The 16,287-nt window shown below is 43.4% G+C and overlaps 2 protein-coding genes across 4 annotated transcripts in view; both read right to left on the bottom strand.

Annotated features, from left to right (window-relative positions):
- Window positions 1–7,506, bottom strand: part of LOC109888283 (MAGUK p55 subfamily member 6-like) — a 40,764-nt gene extending 33,258 nt beyond the window's left edge. For 2 of the 3 annotated variants that reach the window (XM_031788956.1, XM_031788957.1), the window contains exon 1: window positions 7,396–7,498. The gene's annotated coding sequence lies outside the window, so the exon portion shown is untranslated. Of the gene's footprint in view, window positions 1–7,395 lie in introns of all 3 variants that reach the window. The other variant, XM_031788960.1, reaches the window with a different exon arrangement.
- Window positions 7,507–8,718: 1,212 nt separating this feature from the next.
- On the bottom strand, window positions 8,719–11,134 carry LOC109904649 (pro-neuropeptide Y). The gene is made up of 4 exons (XM_020501832.2): window positions 11,053–11,134; window positions 10,444–10,631; window positions 9,265–9,354; window positions 8,719–9,031 (listed from the first exon to the last, which is right to left on the bottom strand). The coding sequence occupies exons 2-4, from the start codon at window positions 10,629–10,631 to the stop codon at window positions 9,007–9,009; spliced, it is 303 nt and encodes a 100-aa protein (XP_020357421.1). The 5' UTR covers window positions 11,053–11,134; the 3' UTR covers window positions 8,719–9,006.
- Window positions 11,135–16,287: the final 5,153 nt, after the last annotated feature.

Below are 16,287 nucleotides of genomic sequence, written 5' to 3'. Positions count from 1 at the left end.
CTCTCTCCTCTACCAACTACTGTCTTTCTCCAGACTCTCTCTCCTCTAACAACTACTGTCATCCTCCAGCCTCTCTCCTCTACCAACTACTGTCTTCCTCCAGCCTCTCTCCTCTACCAACTGCTGTCATCCTCCAGCCTCTCTCCTCTACCAACTACTGTCTTCCTCCAGCCTCTCTCCTCAACCAACTGCTCTCATCCTCTAGCCTCTCTCCTCTACCAACTGCTGTCATCCTCCAGCCTCTCTCCTCTACCAACTACTGTCTTTCTCCAGACTCTCTCTCCTCTAACAACTACTGTCATCCTCCAGCCTCTCTCCTCTACCAACTACTGTCTTCCTCCAGCCTCTCTCCTCTACCAACTGCTGTCATCCTCCAGCCTCTCTCCTCTACCAACTACTGTCTTCCTCCAGCCTCTCTCCTCTACCAACTGCTGTCATCCTCCAGCCTCTCTCCTCTACCAACTACTGTCTTTCTCTGGCCTCTCTCCTCTACCAACTACTGTCATCCTCCAGCCTCTCTCCTCTACCAACTACTGTCATCCTCCAGCCTCTCTCCTCTACCAACTGCTGTCATCCTCCAGCCTCTCTCCTCTACCAACTACTGTCATCCTCCCGCCTCTCTCCTCTACCAACTGCTGTCATCCTCCAGCCTCTCTCCTCTACCAACTACTGTCTTCCTCCAGCCTCTTTCCTCTACCAACTACTGTCATCCTCCAGTCTCTCTCCTCTACCAACTACTGTCATCCTCCAGCCTCTCTCCTCTACCAACTGCTGTCATCCTCCAGCCTCTCTCCTCTACCAACTACTGTCATCCTCCAGCCTCTCTCCTCTACCAACTACTGTCATCCTCCAGCCTCTCTCCTCTACCAACTGCTGTCATCCTCCAGTCTCTCTCCTCTACCAACTACTGTCTTCCTCCAGCCTCTTTCCTCTACCAACTACTGTCATCCTCCAGTCTCTCTCCTCTACCAACTACTGTCTTCCTCCAGCCTCTTTCCTCTACCAACTACTGTCATCCTCCAGTCTCTCTCCTCTACCAACTACTGTCATCCTCCAGTCTCTCTCCTCTACCAACTACTGTCATCCTCCAGCCTCTCTCCTCTACCAACTGCTGTCATCCTCCAGCCTCTCTCCTCTACCAACTACTGTCTTCCTCCAGCCTCTTTCCTCTACCAACTACTGTCATCCTCCAGTCTCTCTCCTCTACCAACTACTGTCATCTTCCAGTCTCTCTCCTCTACTAACTACTGTCATCCTCCAGTCTCTCTCCTCTACCAACTACTGTCATCCTCCAGTCTCTCTCCTCTACCAACTACTGTCATCCTCCAGTCTCTCTCCTCTACCAACTACTGTCATCCTCCAGTCTCTCTCCTCTACCAACTACTGTCATCCTCCAGTCTCTCTCCTCTACCAACTACTGTCATCCTCCAGTCTCTCTCCTCTACCAACTACTGTCATCCTCCAGTCTCTCTCCTCTACCAACTACTGTCATCCTCCAGTCTCTCTCCTCTACCAACTACTGTCATCCTCCAGTCTCTCTCCTCTACCAACTACTGTCATCCTCCAGTCTCTCTCCTCTACCAACTACTGTCATCCTCCAGTCTCTTTCCTCTACCAACTACTGTCATCCTCCAGTCTCTCTCCTCTACCAACTACTGTCTTCCTCCAGCCTCTCTCCTCTACCAACTGCTGTCATCCTCCATCCTCTCTCCTCTACCAACGACTGTCTTTCTCTGGCCTCTCTCCTCTACCAACTACTGTCATCCTCCAGTCTCTCTCCTCTACCAACTACTGTCATCCTCCAGCCTCTCTCCTCTACCAACTGCTGTCATCCTCCAGCCTCTCTCCTCTACCAACTACTGTCATCCTCCAGCCTCTCTCCTCTACCAACTACTGTCATCCTCCAGTCTCTCTCCTCTACCAACTACTGTCATCCTCCAGTCTCTTTCCTCTACCAACTGCTGTCATCCTCCAGTCTCTCTCCTCTACCAACTACTGTCTTCCTCCAGCCTCTCTCCTCTACCAACTGCTGTCATCCTCCAGCCTCTCTCCTCTACCAACTACTGTCTTCCTCCAGCCTCTTTCCTCTACCAACTACTGTCATCCTCCAGTCTCTCTCCTCTACCAACTACTGTCTTCCTCCAGCCTCTTTCCTCTACCAACTACTGTCATCCTCCAGTCTCTCTCCTCTACCAACTACTGTCATCCTCCAGTCTCTCTCCTCTACCAACTACTGTCATCCTCCAGTCTCTCTCCTCTACCAACTACTGTCATCCTCCAGTCTCTCTCCTCTACCAACTACTGTCATCCTCCAGTCTCTCTCCTCTACCAACTACTGTCATCCTCCAGTCTCTCTCCTCTACCAACTACTGTCATCCTCCAGTCTCTCTCCTCTACCAACTACTGTCATCCTCCAGCCTCTCTCTCCTCTAACAACTACTGTCATCCTCCAGCCTCTCTCCTCTACCAACTACTGTCATCCTCCAGTCTCGCTCCTCTATCAACTACTGTCATCCTCCAGCCTCTCTCTCCTCTAACAACTACTGTCTTCCTCCAGCCTCTCTCCTCTACCAACTACTGTCTTCCTCCAGCCTCTCTCCTCTACCAACTGCTGTCATCCTCCAGCCTCTCTCCTCTACCAACTACTGTCATCCTCCAGTCTCTCTCCTCTACCAACTACTGTCATCCTCCAGTCTCTCTCCTCTAACAACTACTGTCATCCTCCAGTCTCTCTCCTCTACCAACTACTGTCATCCTCCAGTCTCTCTCTCCTCTAACAACGACTGTCATCCTCCAGTCTCTCTCCTCTACCAACTACTGTCATTCTCCAGCCTCTCTCTCCTCTAACAACTACTGTCATCCTCCAGTCTCTCTCTCCTCTAACAACTACTGTCATCCTCCAGCCTCTCTCCTCTACCAACTACTGTCATCCTCCAGTCTCTCTCCTCTACCAACTACTGTCTTCCTCCAGCCTCTTTCCTCTACCAACTACTGTCATCCTCCAGCCTCTCTCTCCTCTACCAACTACTGTCATCCTCCAGCCTCTCTCTCCTCTAACAACTACTGTCTTCCTCCAGCCTCTCTCCTCTACCAACTACTGTCATCCTCCAGCCTCTCTCCTCTACCAACTACTGTCATCCTCCAGCCTCTCTCCTCTACCAACTACTGTCATCCTCCAGCCTCTCTCCTCTACCAACTACTGTCATCCTCCAGCCTCTCTCCTCTAACAACTACTGTCTTCCTCCAGCCTCTCTCCTCTACCAACTACTGTCATCCTCCAGCCTCTCTCTCCTCTAACAACTACTGTCTTCCTCCAGCCTCTCTCCTCTACCAACTACTGTCTTCCTCCAGCCTCTCTCCTCTACCAACTACTGTCATCCTCCAGCCTCTCTCCTCTACCAACTACTGTCTTCCTCCAGCCTCTCTCTCCTCTACCAACTACTGTCTTTCGCCAGCCTCACTTAACACAAATGCTTAGTTTATAAATTATTTCTGAGCGTTGGAGTGTGCCGCTGGCAATCCTTAAACTTTTTTTTTTTATTACTTTTGATAGTTAAGTATATCTAAAACCAAATACTTATTGACTTTTACTCAAGTATTATTTTACTGGGTGACTTTAACTGTTACCTTAATAGAAAATGACTCAAGTATCTTTACTTTAACTCAAGTATTAAAATGTGGTACTTTTTCCACCACTGGCCATAGGTCATGTTGGTCTCTCTGGCTCTGCTTGGGTGATTCATTGTCACGCCCTGACCTTAGAGAGACGTTTTATTTCTCTATTTGGTGAGGTCAGGGTGTGATGTGGGGTGGGCATTCTATGTTTTATATTTCTTTGGTTTTGGCCGAGTGTGGTTCCCAATCAGAGGCAGAGGCAGACCAATCCGACGCTTGGTGAATTCAGCTTCACAATTATAGGAAGAGCCATGGCACGAAGCCTCCAGTGATGATCCATGGCACGAAGCCTCCAGTGATGATCCATGGCACGAAGCCTCCAGTGATGATCCATGGCCCGGAGCCTGCGGTAAGGATCCATGGCACGAAGCCTCCAGTGATGATTCATGGCACGAAGCCTCCAGTGATGATCCATGGCACGAAGCCTCCAGTGATGATCCATGGCCCGGAGCCTGCAATAAGGATCCATGGCACGGAGCCTGCAGCGAGGGTCTCCAGACTGGAGCCGCGAGCGACGGTCCCCAGTCCGGAGCCTCCAGCAACGGTCCTTAGTCCGGAGCCTCCGGCGACGGTCCTCTGTCCGGAGCCTCCGGCGACAGTCCCCAGGCCGGGGCCTGCGCCGAGCGTCCCCAGTCCGGGGCCTACGGCGAGGGTCCCCAGTCCATGGCCGGCGGCGAGGGTCCCCAGTCCGAGGCCGGCGACGAGGGTCCCCGCACCAGAGGCGCCACCGAGGTGGGGGGAGCCAGAGGCGGAGTCAGGGGCTACACCACGAACTGGAGCCGCCGCCAAGGGTAGATGCCCACCCGGACCCTCCCCTGTAGGTTCAGGTTTGCGGCCGGGAGTCCAAGCCTTTGGGGGGGGTACTGTCACGCCCTGACCTTAGAGAGACGTTTTATTTCTCTATTTGGTGAGGTCAAGGTGTGATGTGGGGTGGGCATTCTATGTTTTGTATTTCTTTGGTTTTGGCGGAGTGTGGTTCCCAATCAGAGGGCAGCTGTCTCTGATAGGGAATCATACTTAGGTAGCCTGTTTTCCCACCTACGTTATGGGATCTTGTTTTTTGTTAGCTCTGTGAAGCCGGCAGAACGTGATGTTCATTATTCCTTTTGTTGTTTTTGTTTGGTGTTCTGAGTATTAACGATCATGGACACTTACCACGCTGCACTTTGGTCTACTTCTTCAGACGATGGTCACATTCATTCTCAGGAACAGCAGGAGACTGCTGCTTTCCTCCTTTAATGCATGCAGCAGTGCAGTAAGCAAATAAACTCAACTAAATCTACAATGTACGCTAGCCAGTACAAATCCAAATACTCCGCTTTCGTGCACGGAATAAGGGTTGTCATATTAAAATGGGCTGATTCCAACCCTCATTCCTTCCTTGACTAGCTTTCCACCTATCCAGTTGAATGCAATATCACCCAAGGAAGGAAAGAAAGATGCATTCATTTCAACAGTGACCTAAGCCTACATTAAAGGTGCAACACATAGGATTTATTTTGCATTGTAATTTCAGAAAAGATCCATAGTGTACAAAACATTAAGGACACCTGCTCTTTCCATGACATAGACTGGCCAGGTGACTCCAGGTGAAAGCTATCATCCCTTATTGATGTCACTTGTTAAATCCACTTCAATCAGTGTAGACAAAGAGGAGGAGACAGATTAAAGAAGGATTTTTAGGCCTTGAGACAACTGAGACATGGATTGTGTATGTGTGCCATTCAGAGGGTAAATGGGCAAGACAAAATATTTAAGTGCCTTTGAACAGGGTATCATAGTAGGTGCCAGGCACACTTGTTTGAGTGTGTGAAGAACTGCAACGCTGCTGGGTTGTTCACACTCAACAGTTTCCCGTGTGTATCAAGAATGGTCCACCTCCCAACGGACATCCTGCCAACTTGACACAACTGTGTCGCATTGGAGTCAGCATGGGCCAGCATCCCTGTGGAACGCTTTCCACACCTTGTAGATGCCCTGATGAATTGGAGTAGCTCCATGATGTTAAAGGTTGATGTTGGAATGTAATTTCAGAAAATGTCAATAATATATCTTGTGCTAATAGTGGAATGATAGTGTTTCACAGTATTACTTACCAGCCAGTGTTGTGATTGGCTGTGATATTCGCCAATTGATTTCTCCTGCTGGAGGGCATCTGTTGTCAAAATGTTCTGACTTTGTGGCTGTGCTATCTAGTGGAAATCGCTCAATTTCAGTTTATGCGAGAAAACAATAATAGTGTAGGGAATTATTGTACGATCTAAAATCGCTATGGCATATCTTAAAAATATGTATAGTTTTTACATCTGTTTGAAGTGTGTACCAAAACCGAAAGGTCCACCAGCTTCAAACAGCTGTAAATACTATATTATTGGGTATTGAACATCTATTTCACAGCGAAGATGGAATAATGATTCCCTACACTATTCAGTGCTTGTTAAATCATAAACTGAAACTGTTCTGACTTTGTGACTGGAAATCTAGCGCGATTTCTACTAGATGTCAAAGTCAGAACAGTTTTCACATTTTGATGCTCCGGTGAGAGAAACCAATATGCGAATATCAAAGCCAATCACAACATTGGCTGGTAAGTACTACTGTGAAACACTACACTTTCATTCCACTATTACTGCAGATATACACAGTGTACACCTTCCTAATATTGAGTTGCACCCTCTTTTGCCCTAAGATTAGCCTCAATTCTACCCCCAAGGATCCACCCTTGCATATTTACAGGGGTTTCCCCCCTAATCACCTCCACTTCTAAGCCCAGCCAGAAAAATAGGCAAGAGACTCTGTGAATAAAGCCACCCCAGCGTCACCATAACCAAAAAGGACGAACAAAAATCAATCTAAACCTTTTATAATTACTAAGATTATCAAATTCAGATGGTCAGGATTAAGAGTTCATCTAAGTAGTGACATTAGACGGCATTCTACACTCTACTCAGACAAATCTGAAGGCAAAATCAATAGCATGCGTCTGCTGCCCTCTGCCTTCGGACCAGACGCTGCTACAGCTATACCAGACCCGATCCACGTTCATTCACCAGCTCAGCGCAAATAAACAAAACCCGGTAGTTCTTCAACAAACAATGGTATTTTCACTCTAGCCTATCAAATCGTGTCGGGGCCTTGGAACATTCTACACCACTTCCCTGTTCACTGCTGGTGCGGTGCTTCTGGGATAGTGGGGATTCCTGCTGCCTGACACTTCCTCGCGCGCGCACATCCTATCAGCGGCGCGATAAATTCAGGCACAGATCCCTTTACCGCGATAAGAAATAGACTGATACCCAGGAAATAATGAATGGGCCGACGAGAGATCCACACGCGTTCCAAATTATGGGTCCGTTTTTGCTGTCAATTGTTACCAAATAACATAAAACTCATCACACACATGCGGCCATTTTTGTTAACCATCCAAGGCATTGTAGCCTGCACCTTTGGAGAGTATTATCATCATAGTTTAGGCCTTTCCCATAGTCAACAGAATCCGATTCGAAAACAAGCACTCAGCGTATGAGCAAGGCAATCACATTGGACAAGCAGTAAACCATTCCAAATAAAGGTCCCACAGCCACACACGCATCACGGACAGCACACAAGGTTTGACTTCTTCCTCAGGTTCTAAATCCATCTTGGAGACCAAAAAGTCCCCTTTTCCTTTCACATATCGTTTCTCTGTAGAATTAACTTCAATCGCCCATTCTGACTTACCGGTAATCGTGTGTGTAAATTAGCGGTGGCTGTCCCAGTTGGAAATTCAAACCCCCCTCAGCTGTCCTGGTCCCACTGCTTACTAGACGTGTATACACGATGCCAATCAAATCATTAGACCGCGCCCCTACTGATGACCTATACCAGAAATGGACGAATCATAGCCGAGATCTATCGGGAGGTCCATCCCCCACGTCCAACGATGGGATACAGTGTAACAATTCATAACACGAATGATATTGTAATTGAATGTTAAATTGTGATTTTTTTTTTACTCACCAATTCTTTATTCATGGGAATAGAGAGCCCTTGGTGGTATTGATATTATAGCCTTGCCTATGTATTATTTATTGTGTGTGAAAAAGGCTACGTAAAGAGCTTCAATGTTATGAGTAGGCAACTGTGAACCATTAAAGTAGACAATGGCGTGCGTAGTTAATTGAATTAAATTGGGTGGGAATTATACATTGTGTGGGATTAACTGGGAATTAGAGGACAGGATTAGGAATTTGCTTTCTATGCACCATTTGAGACTGGCTGTACAAATAGCCTGCAGTGTTGAATGAACATTGTGTGCCAAATATGACAGGCTATAGAATAACATAAGGACCTATTTCCTATTAGATGGTAATTTGCACTTAAACTGAGATTTGAAAATAGGTGGGCTATTAGGTCAGTGTTCACCATAACAACAAGCATATTAATCAGAAACATTCAGTAATCAAAATGCACAACATTTTGAATGACATTTTATCTGCTCTCTCCCTTACCTTGTCCTATTTTATGTCTAGATTCCTCCAATAGCAGTATACTCATTCTATTCATTCACTTTCTACACTTGTTGGCATGACAATAATTCGATGATGACTTGATGTTGGGTAATATGACAAAGTGTTAACAAGGTTATTCCATTGCAATGGACGGTTTATTACAAATGTCCCACGTTATAGTATAATATTTTGTATAACTTTTTTGCATTAACACCTATGTGAAAGAAGCGTAATGCTTTCTACAGGGAGACTACCTACACAGTAGCTAATCGGACTTCAGGCCTGGAAACGCCATATTTTGTTCAATGCAGTAAAACATATCAACCACAAGAGTGCGCCCTTAGCCACCAAATTGCCATTGCCCTGAAAAGAGTTGAGTTGAATGAATCTAAGCTCTCCGGGGATTGCAAAAATGTGTTGTGATGTGAGAGTCCGTATACACATGTATTTAAAGACGTACAATCTCCCCAGTATAATGTACATTGCCAGAAGGAACCTTCATTTATGCTCTTGTCTAAAGACTCATTTCAAATAAGTGTATAACTACAGAAGATAAGTAGATCCGTTATATAATTCATATTTAATAGCACAGTTTTGACCATACAATCAATAATTCTCTCCCCTGATTTAGAATAACAATGCACAGATAACGACTTTCATAAGACCCTGAACAGTTATCTGGCCTCTGGATGGAGGATGGGGAGAGAGGGGGATGCATACTCATGAAACCCATTGGGGTTGTTAGGATGGGACATCGGCCATGGTGAGGCGGCCATGTTGGTGAGATCAGTTGCTCGTCGCCACGACGATGAGCCCGGGTGTTGGGCCGGGACAGACACTATTACCACAACGATGGTTCATCATATCTGGGAAGAGACAAAATATATAAAGTATCAAATAACAATTATGTCCAAACTACCACAGTACTTTCTTCTGTTGAGACCAGAGGACCAGAGCACATATTTATACTGCGTCTCAGAGTAGGAGTGCTGATCTAGGATCAGTTCGACAGAGGGAACCTGCACTCCTACTCTGAGACACTTTATCAATATGAGTCCTGGACCAGTCACACGCACGCACGCACACACACACACAGTACCTGGACTGTGGGAGCGTGTCTGTGCTCTCCTTCAGCAGCAATTCTGAGATCAGTGTGTCCAGTGTGTCAGGGCTGGACCTCTTCCCATACCTGAGAGAGAGAGAGAGAGAGAGAGAGAGAGAGAGAGAGAGAGAGAGAGAGAGAGAGAGAGAGAGAGAGAGAGAGAGAGAGAGAGAGAGAGAGAGAGAGAGAGAGAGAGGAGAGAGAGAGAGAGACATTTCAGGAATTCCTATTTGCATAGACTTAACTTCAGGAACTAGACCATGTGTGCTGCCCCCATAAGATCATTTATCCCAACTGTTCTAGAGTCAATAAGAATATATGTCTGTTAAAATAAAGACTTGTCCTGAGAGCCCTTCTGTATAAAAAGAGAGGAATGTTTTGCTGGTTGTCAAGTCTGCTCCTCTGAAGATAAGCCCTATTGGTTAGGACCCTTTTCCACTCTTAACACCAACACTCTAACAGAAGAAACACATTCACAATTAAATCTGGACATTTAAATTATTGCAGCCAGGGGCACACCAGCAAAAAATGTACCAGAAAACTAATTTTACCCTGAGGTTAGTGAACAGAGTGTGAGTGGATGCAGGGTGACTGGCTTCATCTGTAAAGAGATGTGTGGGATGTTGCTAATTAAGAATCAGGGCTGTTGAAATAAAGACGTTGTTTCATATAGACAACACACAGAGTAATTAGTGAAAAGTTCATGTGACTCATCTTTATTATTTTAGTCACCTGAATTATTGGATTAGTTGGTATTTGGACTAGAGCCAGTAATAACACAAATATTAAGCTAAAAACCAAAGTGTAATTTTAGCTACTAGTAGCTGAGTTCATAGTGTCCCACTCCATATAATTAGTTAGTTAGTTAGTAAGGCTAGTCATTGAAAGGTTTAGCCTATGGTACAGGCATCTATAGTCTGATATTATTCATTTGATTAGCCTACCTGCACAATTTGTATTGTTGTTTATTTTAAGTGCTCATTTGCACAGCATTTTGGGCTGTAGCCCATTCGTTTGTATTAAAGGTGCTAACATATACGTTATCATATGATAATGTCATTATGAATCAATAGCCTGTGGCTCACTAATCAAATATTTCTATTGGATAATCACAAATCCGAACTTCAGCCCTTTAATTAAATCAGCAATGTATCACACCCGGATCACATCACTCACCTCTGCCTTGTGATGAGGTTGATGTAATGTCTGAGAGCGGAGTAATACTTGGCCAGTTCCTCCGCGGGCGCATCTTCGCCGGGATTTTCGGGTTTGACCGGGTAGCCTTCCGCAAGGGTCCCGATGCATATGAAGGTCCAGACGAGGAGCGTCACTGCGCCCAGCCAGGTACCCAAGTTAGGATGCATCTTTAATGTTTACGAATCAAGAAAAATATCAGGGTCTGAATTGCTTAGGCTACGCAGTCTTATCAAAGTTAAGTTTACCTGGGAAAAACTTTTAGAAGTTGTGTATGTTCAAGACGATAATTATGTCTGTTCCCTACTACTACACCACAACCCGTAGTCTACATTAACTGGAGGATGCCTCATGTGTATCTATATTTGTTGTTTCAAATTAAATTGATATCTGTGTATTGACTTCCTCAGATTAATTGTTTAAAAATGTCAGTTTCAGTGAAGGCAATGCAATTGGTAGATAGGCTACAAGCTGTATAGAAAAACCCTATAAAACCGGTAGGTACATTAGATAAATTAGATAAAAAGGTTATGAAATCAATATCTAATCTTGTTTAAATGTCTATAGATGTAATAGAGTTATGCTACTTACATTGACTTGAGGGTTTAAATTATAGTTTGGATAGAAGTTGTCCTCAGGCGTCTTTCTGCTGCTGTGCGTTCTGCATAGGGTACCCACTCTGGGGCGCGATTTTTATAATGCTGCGCACAATACTGGGTGGGGAGGGCACATCACAAGATGGGGAGGGCACATCACAAGATGCGCTCCATTGAACGTAAGTCTCCAAATCACGATTCTGAAAATGTGCGCGGACAGACGCGTCACCGCAAGCTGTCATCGCCCATTTTAAACTATATTAATTAATGCGTTAAAAAAAAGATTGCTTTTTAAAAAATGTCAATAGTAGTGGAAATGAATTAAAAATGTCCCCCTCTCAAACGAATTAACAACATCACTCTGGAGACGAATAAAATTGGCTGAAGAGACCTGGCGCAGATCCAAGACAAGTGTATGTGATGATTATGATGACTGGGTTGTCAATATCGACAGAATTGTTTCACTTGGGGACAAAGTCTGATTGGAAAATGTGTTTATTATTTTAAAAACCTCCATTAATTGCCACAAGCACGCACGCACACACCCACTTAAACACACGCACACACACACGCTGCACACACACAGTAACACACGCATGTACACAAGCACAAGGCCATAACCAGGGTGTGAGTTCTAGTGAGGTCCGTAACGGGGGAAGGGGTTTGGGGTAAGAAAGTTTAACTTCATTTGCTTCATTTCTATGCAATTTAAAACTCTAAAATGCTATTTGGAGAACAGCAAAAACAACCAAAAATGACCCCATCCATTATCACGTTAGTTGCTGTAGCTTCCTTCACCTCAGTCCATCTACAAACACATAGCCTAGTAGCTATACAATTACATTAACTCAGGACCGAGATTAAAAACTATAATTTAATACTTACAGAGGGATCTGTTAGCAGAAAACATATTTTATTAACAAAAAGTAAACAAATGAGTTTGCTTGACAGAACACATTTTTTGATGCAGTTTTATAGCAAATTTCCTGCAATTCTACACATTTCTTCATGGGGTGTTGAGAAATTGTTGCAGTTTTAAAGCTAATTTCCTCCAATTATACATATTTTGCAATGACTTATAACATCTTACTATGATATCTGCGTGAGAGTGACAAACAAATTCAATGGGGCCCCCTGGAGGTCAGGGCATCTCTTTGTTTTCCTCCTCTCTCTTTTATGTTTTACTGTCAATCAAATTACATATTTTTTTCAGTCACCCACACCACCAAAAGAGAAATGTGATAGGAATTGATTAGATCTCATTAGCATCCTTTCTTTCTCTCCTAGATGTTTTCTGAATGTGTTTTCATGCTACTCTAACACCCTCCTTAGATCCCTCAACTGGAATGTGGGGAAAATATTAAGTATTTCCAATGAACAGAAAGATCAGTTATTGTTTAGATTAATTTAAAAAACTGTTTTTAAAATAATATATATATATATATATATATATATATATATATATATATATACAGTTGAGGTCGGAAATACACCTAAATACACCTAAACCAAATACATTTGAACTCAGTTTTTCACAATTCCTGACATTTAATCCCAGTAAAAAATTCCCTGTCTTAGGTCAGTTAGGATCACCACTTTATTTTAAGAATGTGAAATGTCAGAAAAATAGTAGAGAGAATGATTTATTTCAACTTATATTTCTTTCATCACATTCCCAGTGGATCAGAAGTTGACATATACTCAATTAGTATTTGTTAGTATTGCCTTTGAAATTGTTTAACTTGGGTCAAACTTTTCGGGTAGCCTTCCACAAGCTTCCCTTCGCATACGCTTTTTCAGTTCTGCCCACAAATTTTCTATAGGATTGAGGTCAGGGCTTTGTGAAGGCCACTCCAATACATTGACTTTGTTGTCCTTAAGCCATTTTGCCACAACTTTGGAAGTATGTCATTGTTCATTTGGGAGACCCATTTGCGACCAAGCTTTAACCTTTCGACAACATTCCGCTGAAAAGGCAGCGCACAAAATTCAAAAATCTTTTTTTTGAAATATGTAACTTTCACACATTAACAAGTCCAATACAGCAAATGAAAGATACACTTCTTGTTAATCTACCCATCGTGTCCGATTTCAAAAATGCTTTACAGCAAAAGCACAACATATGATTATGTTAGGTCATAGCCAAGTCAAAAATACATTTTTCCAGCCAAAGAGTCACAAAAAGCAGAAATATAGATACAATTAATCACTAACATTTGATGATCTTCATCAGATGACACTCATAGGACATCATGTTACACAATACATGTATGTTTTGTTCGATAATGTGCATATTTATATCCAAAAATCTCAGTTTACATTGGCGCGTTACGTGCAGTAATGTTTTGATTCCAAAACATCCAGTGATTTTTCAGAAATACTCATAATAAACATTGATAAAAGATACAATTGTTATTCACAGAATTAAAGATAGACTTCTCCTTAATGCAACCGCTGTGTCAGATTTCAAAAAAACTTTTCGGAAAAAGCATCATCTGAGAACGGCGCTCAGAGCCCAATCCAGCCAGAGAAATATCTGCCATTTTGGAGTCAACAGAAGTTGCTATAAATATTCACTTACCTTTGATGATCTTCATCAGAAGGCACTCCCAGGAATCCCAGTTCGACAATAAATGACTGATTTGTTCCATAAAGTCCATAATTTATGTCCAAATAGCCACTTGTTGTTAGCGTGTTAAGCCCAGTAATCCATCTTTATGAGGCACGAGCACTTCGTCCAGACAAAAACTCAAAAAGTTCCGTTACAGGTCGTAGAAACAAGTCAAACGATGTATGGACTCAATCTTTAGGATGTTTTTAACATAAAACATCAATAATGTTCCAACTGGAGAATTCCTTTGTCTGAAGAAAAGCAATGGAACAAGGGCTAACTCTGTCAGGAGAGCGCGTCAGGAGCCTGAAACACTCTGCCATACCACTGACTCAAACAGGTCTCATGAGCCCCTCCTTTATGGCAGAAGCCTGAAACAAGTTTCTAAAGACGGTTGACATCTATTGGAAGCTGTAGGAAGTGCAACTTGACTCCATAGACACTGTGTATTCGGTAGGCCAAGCTTTGAAAACTACAAACCTCAGATTTCCCACTTCCTGGTTGGATTTTTCTCAGGTTTTCGCCTGCCATATGAGTTCTGTTATACTCACAGACATCATTCAAACAGTTTTAGAAACTTCAGAGTGTTTTCTGTCCAATACTAATAATAATATGCATATATTAGCATCTGGGACAGAGTAGGAGGCAGTTCACTCTGGGCATGCAATTCATCCAAAGTGAAAATGCTGCCCCCTATCCCAAAAGAGTTGAACTTCCTGACTGATGTCTTGAGATATTGCTTCAATATATCCACATAATTGTCCTGCCTCATGATGCCATCTATTTTGTGAAGTGCACCAGTCCCTCCTGCAGCAAAGCAGCCCCACAACATGATACTACCACCCTGATGCTTCATGGTTGGGATGGTGTTCTTCAGCTTGCAAGCATACACCTTTTTCCTCCAAACATAACAATGGTCATTATGGACAAACAGTTCTATTTTTGTTTCATCAGACCTGAGGATATTTCTCCAAAAAGTCCCCGTGTGCAGTTGCAAACTGTGGTCGGGCTTTTTTATAACGGTTTTGGAGCAGTGGCTTCTTCCTTGCTAAGCAGCCTTTCAGGTTATGTCGATATAGGACTCGTTTTACTGTGGATATAGATACTTTTGTACCTGTTTCATCCAGCATCTTCACAAGGTCCTTTGCTGTTGTTCTGGAATTGATTTGCACTTTTCGCACCAAAGTACATTTATCTCTAGGAGACTCCTTCCTGAGCAGTATGACGGCTGTGTGGTCCCATGGTCTTTATACTTGCATACTATTGTTTGTACAGATGAACGTGGTACCTTCAGGCGTTTGGAAATTGCTCCCAAGGATGAACCAGACTTGTGAAGGTCTACAATTTTTTTTCTGAGGTCTTGGCTGATTTCTTTTGATTTTCCCATGATGTCAAGCAAAGAGGCACTGAGTTTGAAGGTAGGCCTTGAAATACATCCACAGGTACACTTTCAATTGACGTCAATTAGCCTATCAGAAGCTTCTAAAGCATGACATCATTTTCTGGAATTTTACAAGCTGTTTAAAGGCACAGTCATCTTAGTGTTGTCACGCCTTGGTCTTAGTATTTTGTGTTTTCTTTAATTACTTGTTCAGGCCAGGGTGTGACATGGGGTTATTGTTTGTCTTATTGGGGTTTTTGTAGGCATTGGGATTGTGGTTGATTAGGGGTGTGTCTAGTATAGGCTTGGCTGCCTGAGGCGGTTCTCAATCTGGAGTCAGGTGATTCTCATTGTCTCGGATTGGGAACCGTATTTAGGTAGCCTGAGTTTCACTTTGTATTTCGTGGGTGTATTGTTCCTGTCTCTGTGTAGTGTTCACCAGATAGGCTGTAATAAGTTTCACGTTCCGTTTGTTGTTTTTGTATTTATAAGTTATTTCATGTATCGCCGTTTTCTTCATTAAAGATCATGATTAACCACCACGCTGCATTTCGGTCCGACTCTCTTTCGACAAACAAAGAACGCCGTTACAAGTGTATGTAAACTTTTAACCCACTGAAATTGTGATACAGTGAGATATAAGTGAATTGTGAAAAGTGAACGATTTTTTGAAAAATTACTAGATGTCCTAACAGACTTGCCAAAACTATAGTTTGTTAACAAGAAATTTGTGGAGTGGTTGAAAAACGAGTTTTAATGACTCCAACCTAAGTGTATGTAAACTTCCGACTTCAACTGTATATATATATATATATTCCGGTCATGCTTCTTGCTCCACTTATCCTTGATAGCCTGAGCATCATCCCCATCCTACGCCCTCCAACGCTTCCCACGTCATGACAGCACAAAACACATCCTCCTGATTCTAACTTTAGGATGGGCAGCACTTCAGAGCACCGAATCCCAAATCATTTTTATAGAAAAGCTACCATTGAGTCTCATACAGATTTTAAAGGAATTTTGTGTGGATATTGAATGACGCTCTCAAATCATAGATAAACTTCTATTGAATGCTATTTAAAGTGTTATTACAGTAAGAGGTTTGTGCGTCAGCTCGGTGGATGCTTGGATGACGTGCCAAGCTATCACATCACTCTTGAGTTATGGTCTTTTGTTGTAACTGTGTAAGAGCGCTCTCTTTTCTTTCTGTCTGACTTGTAGGAATATGAAGGGTAAAG

Source organism: Oncorhynchus kisutch, linkage group LG14 (assembly GCF_002021735.2).
Source record: "Oncorhynchus kisutch isolate 150728-3 linkage group LG14, Okis_V2, whole genome shotgun sequence".
Taxonomy (NCBI): domain Eukaryota; kingdom Metazoa; phylum Chordata; class Actinopteri; order Salmoniformes; family Salmonidae; genus Oncorhynchus; species Oncorhynchus kisutch.
Note: the sequence above shows the minus strand (reverse complement) of the source record. Positions and strands in the feature narration are given on the sequence as shown.

Coding starts and splice junctions, on each gene's coding strand:
- LOC109904649 (XM_020501832.2), bottom strand. CDS start 10,631: ATGCATCCTAACTTGGGTACCTGGCTGGGCGCAGTGACGCTCCTCGTC. Junction 9,355..10,443: donor AACCTCATCACAAGGCAGAG/GTGAGTGATGTG, acceptor TCTCTCTCTCAG/GTATGGGAAGAGGTCCAGCC. Junction 9,032..9,264: donor GACACGCTCCCACAGTCCAG/GTACTGTGTGTG, acceptor GTCTCTTCCCAG/ATATGATGAACCATCGTTGT.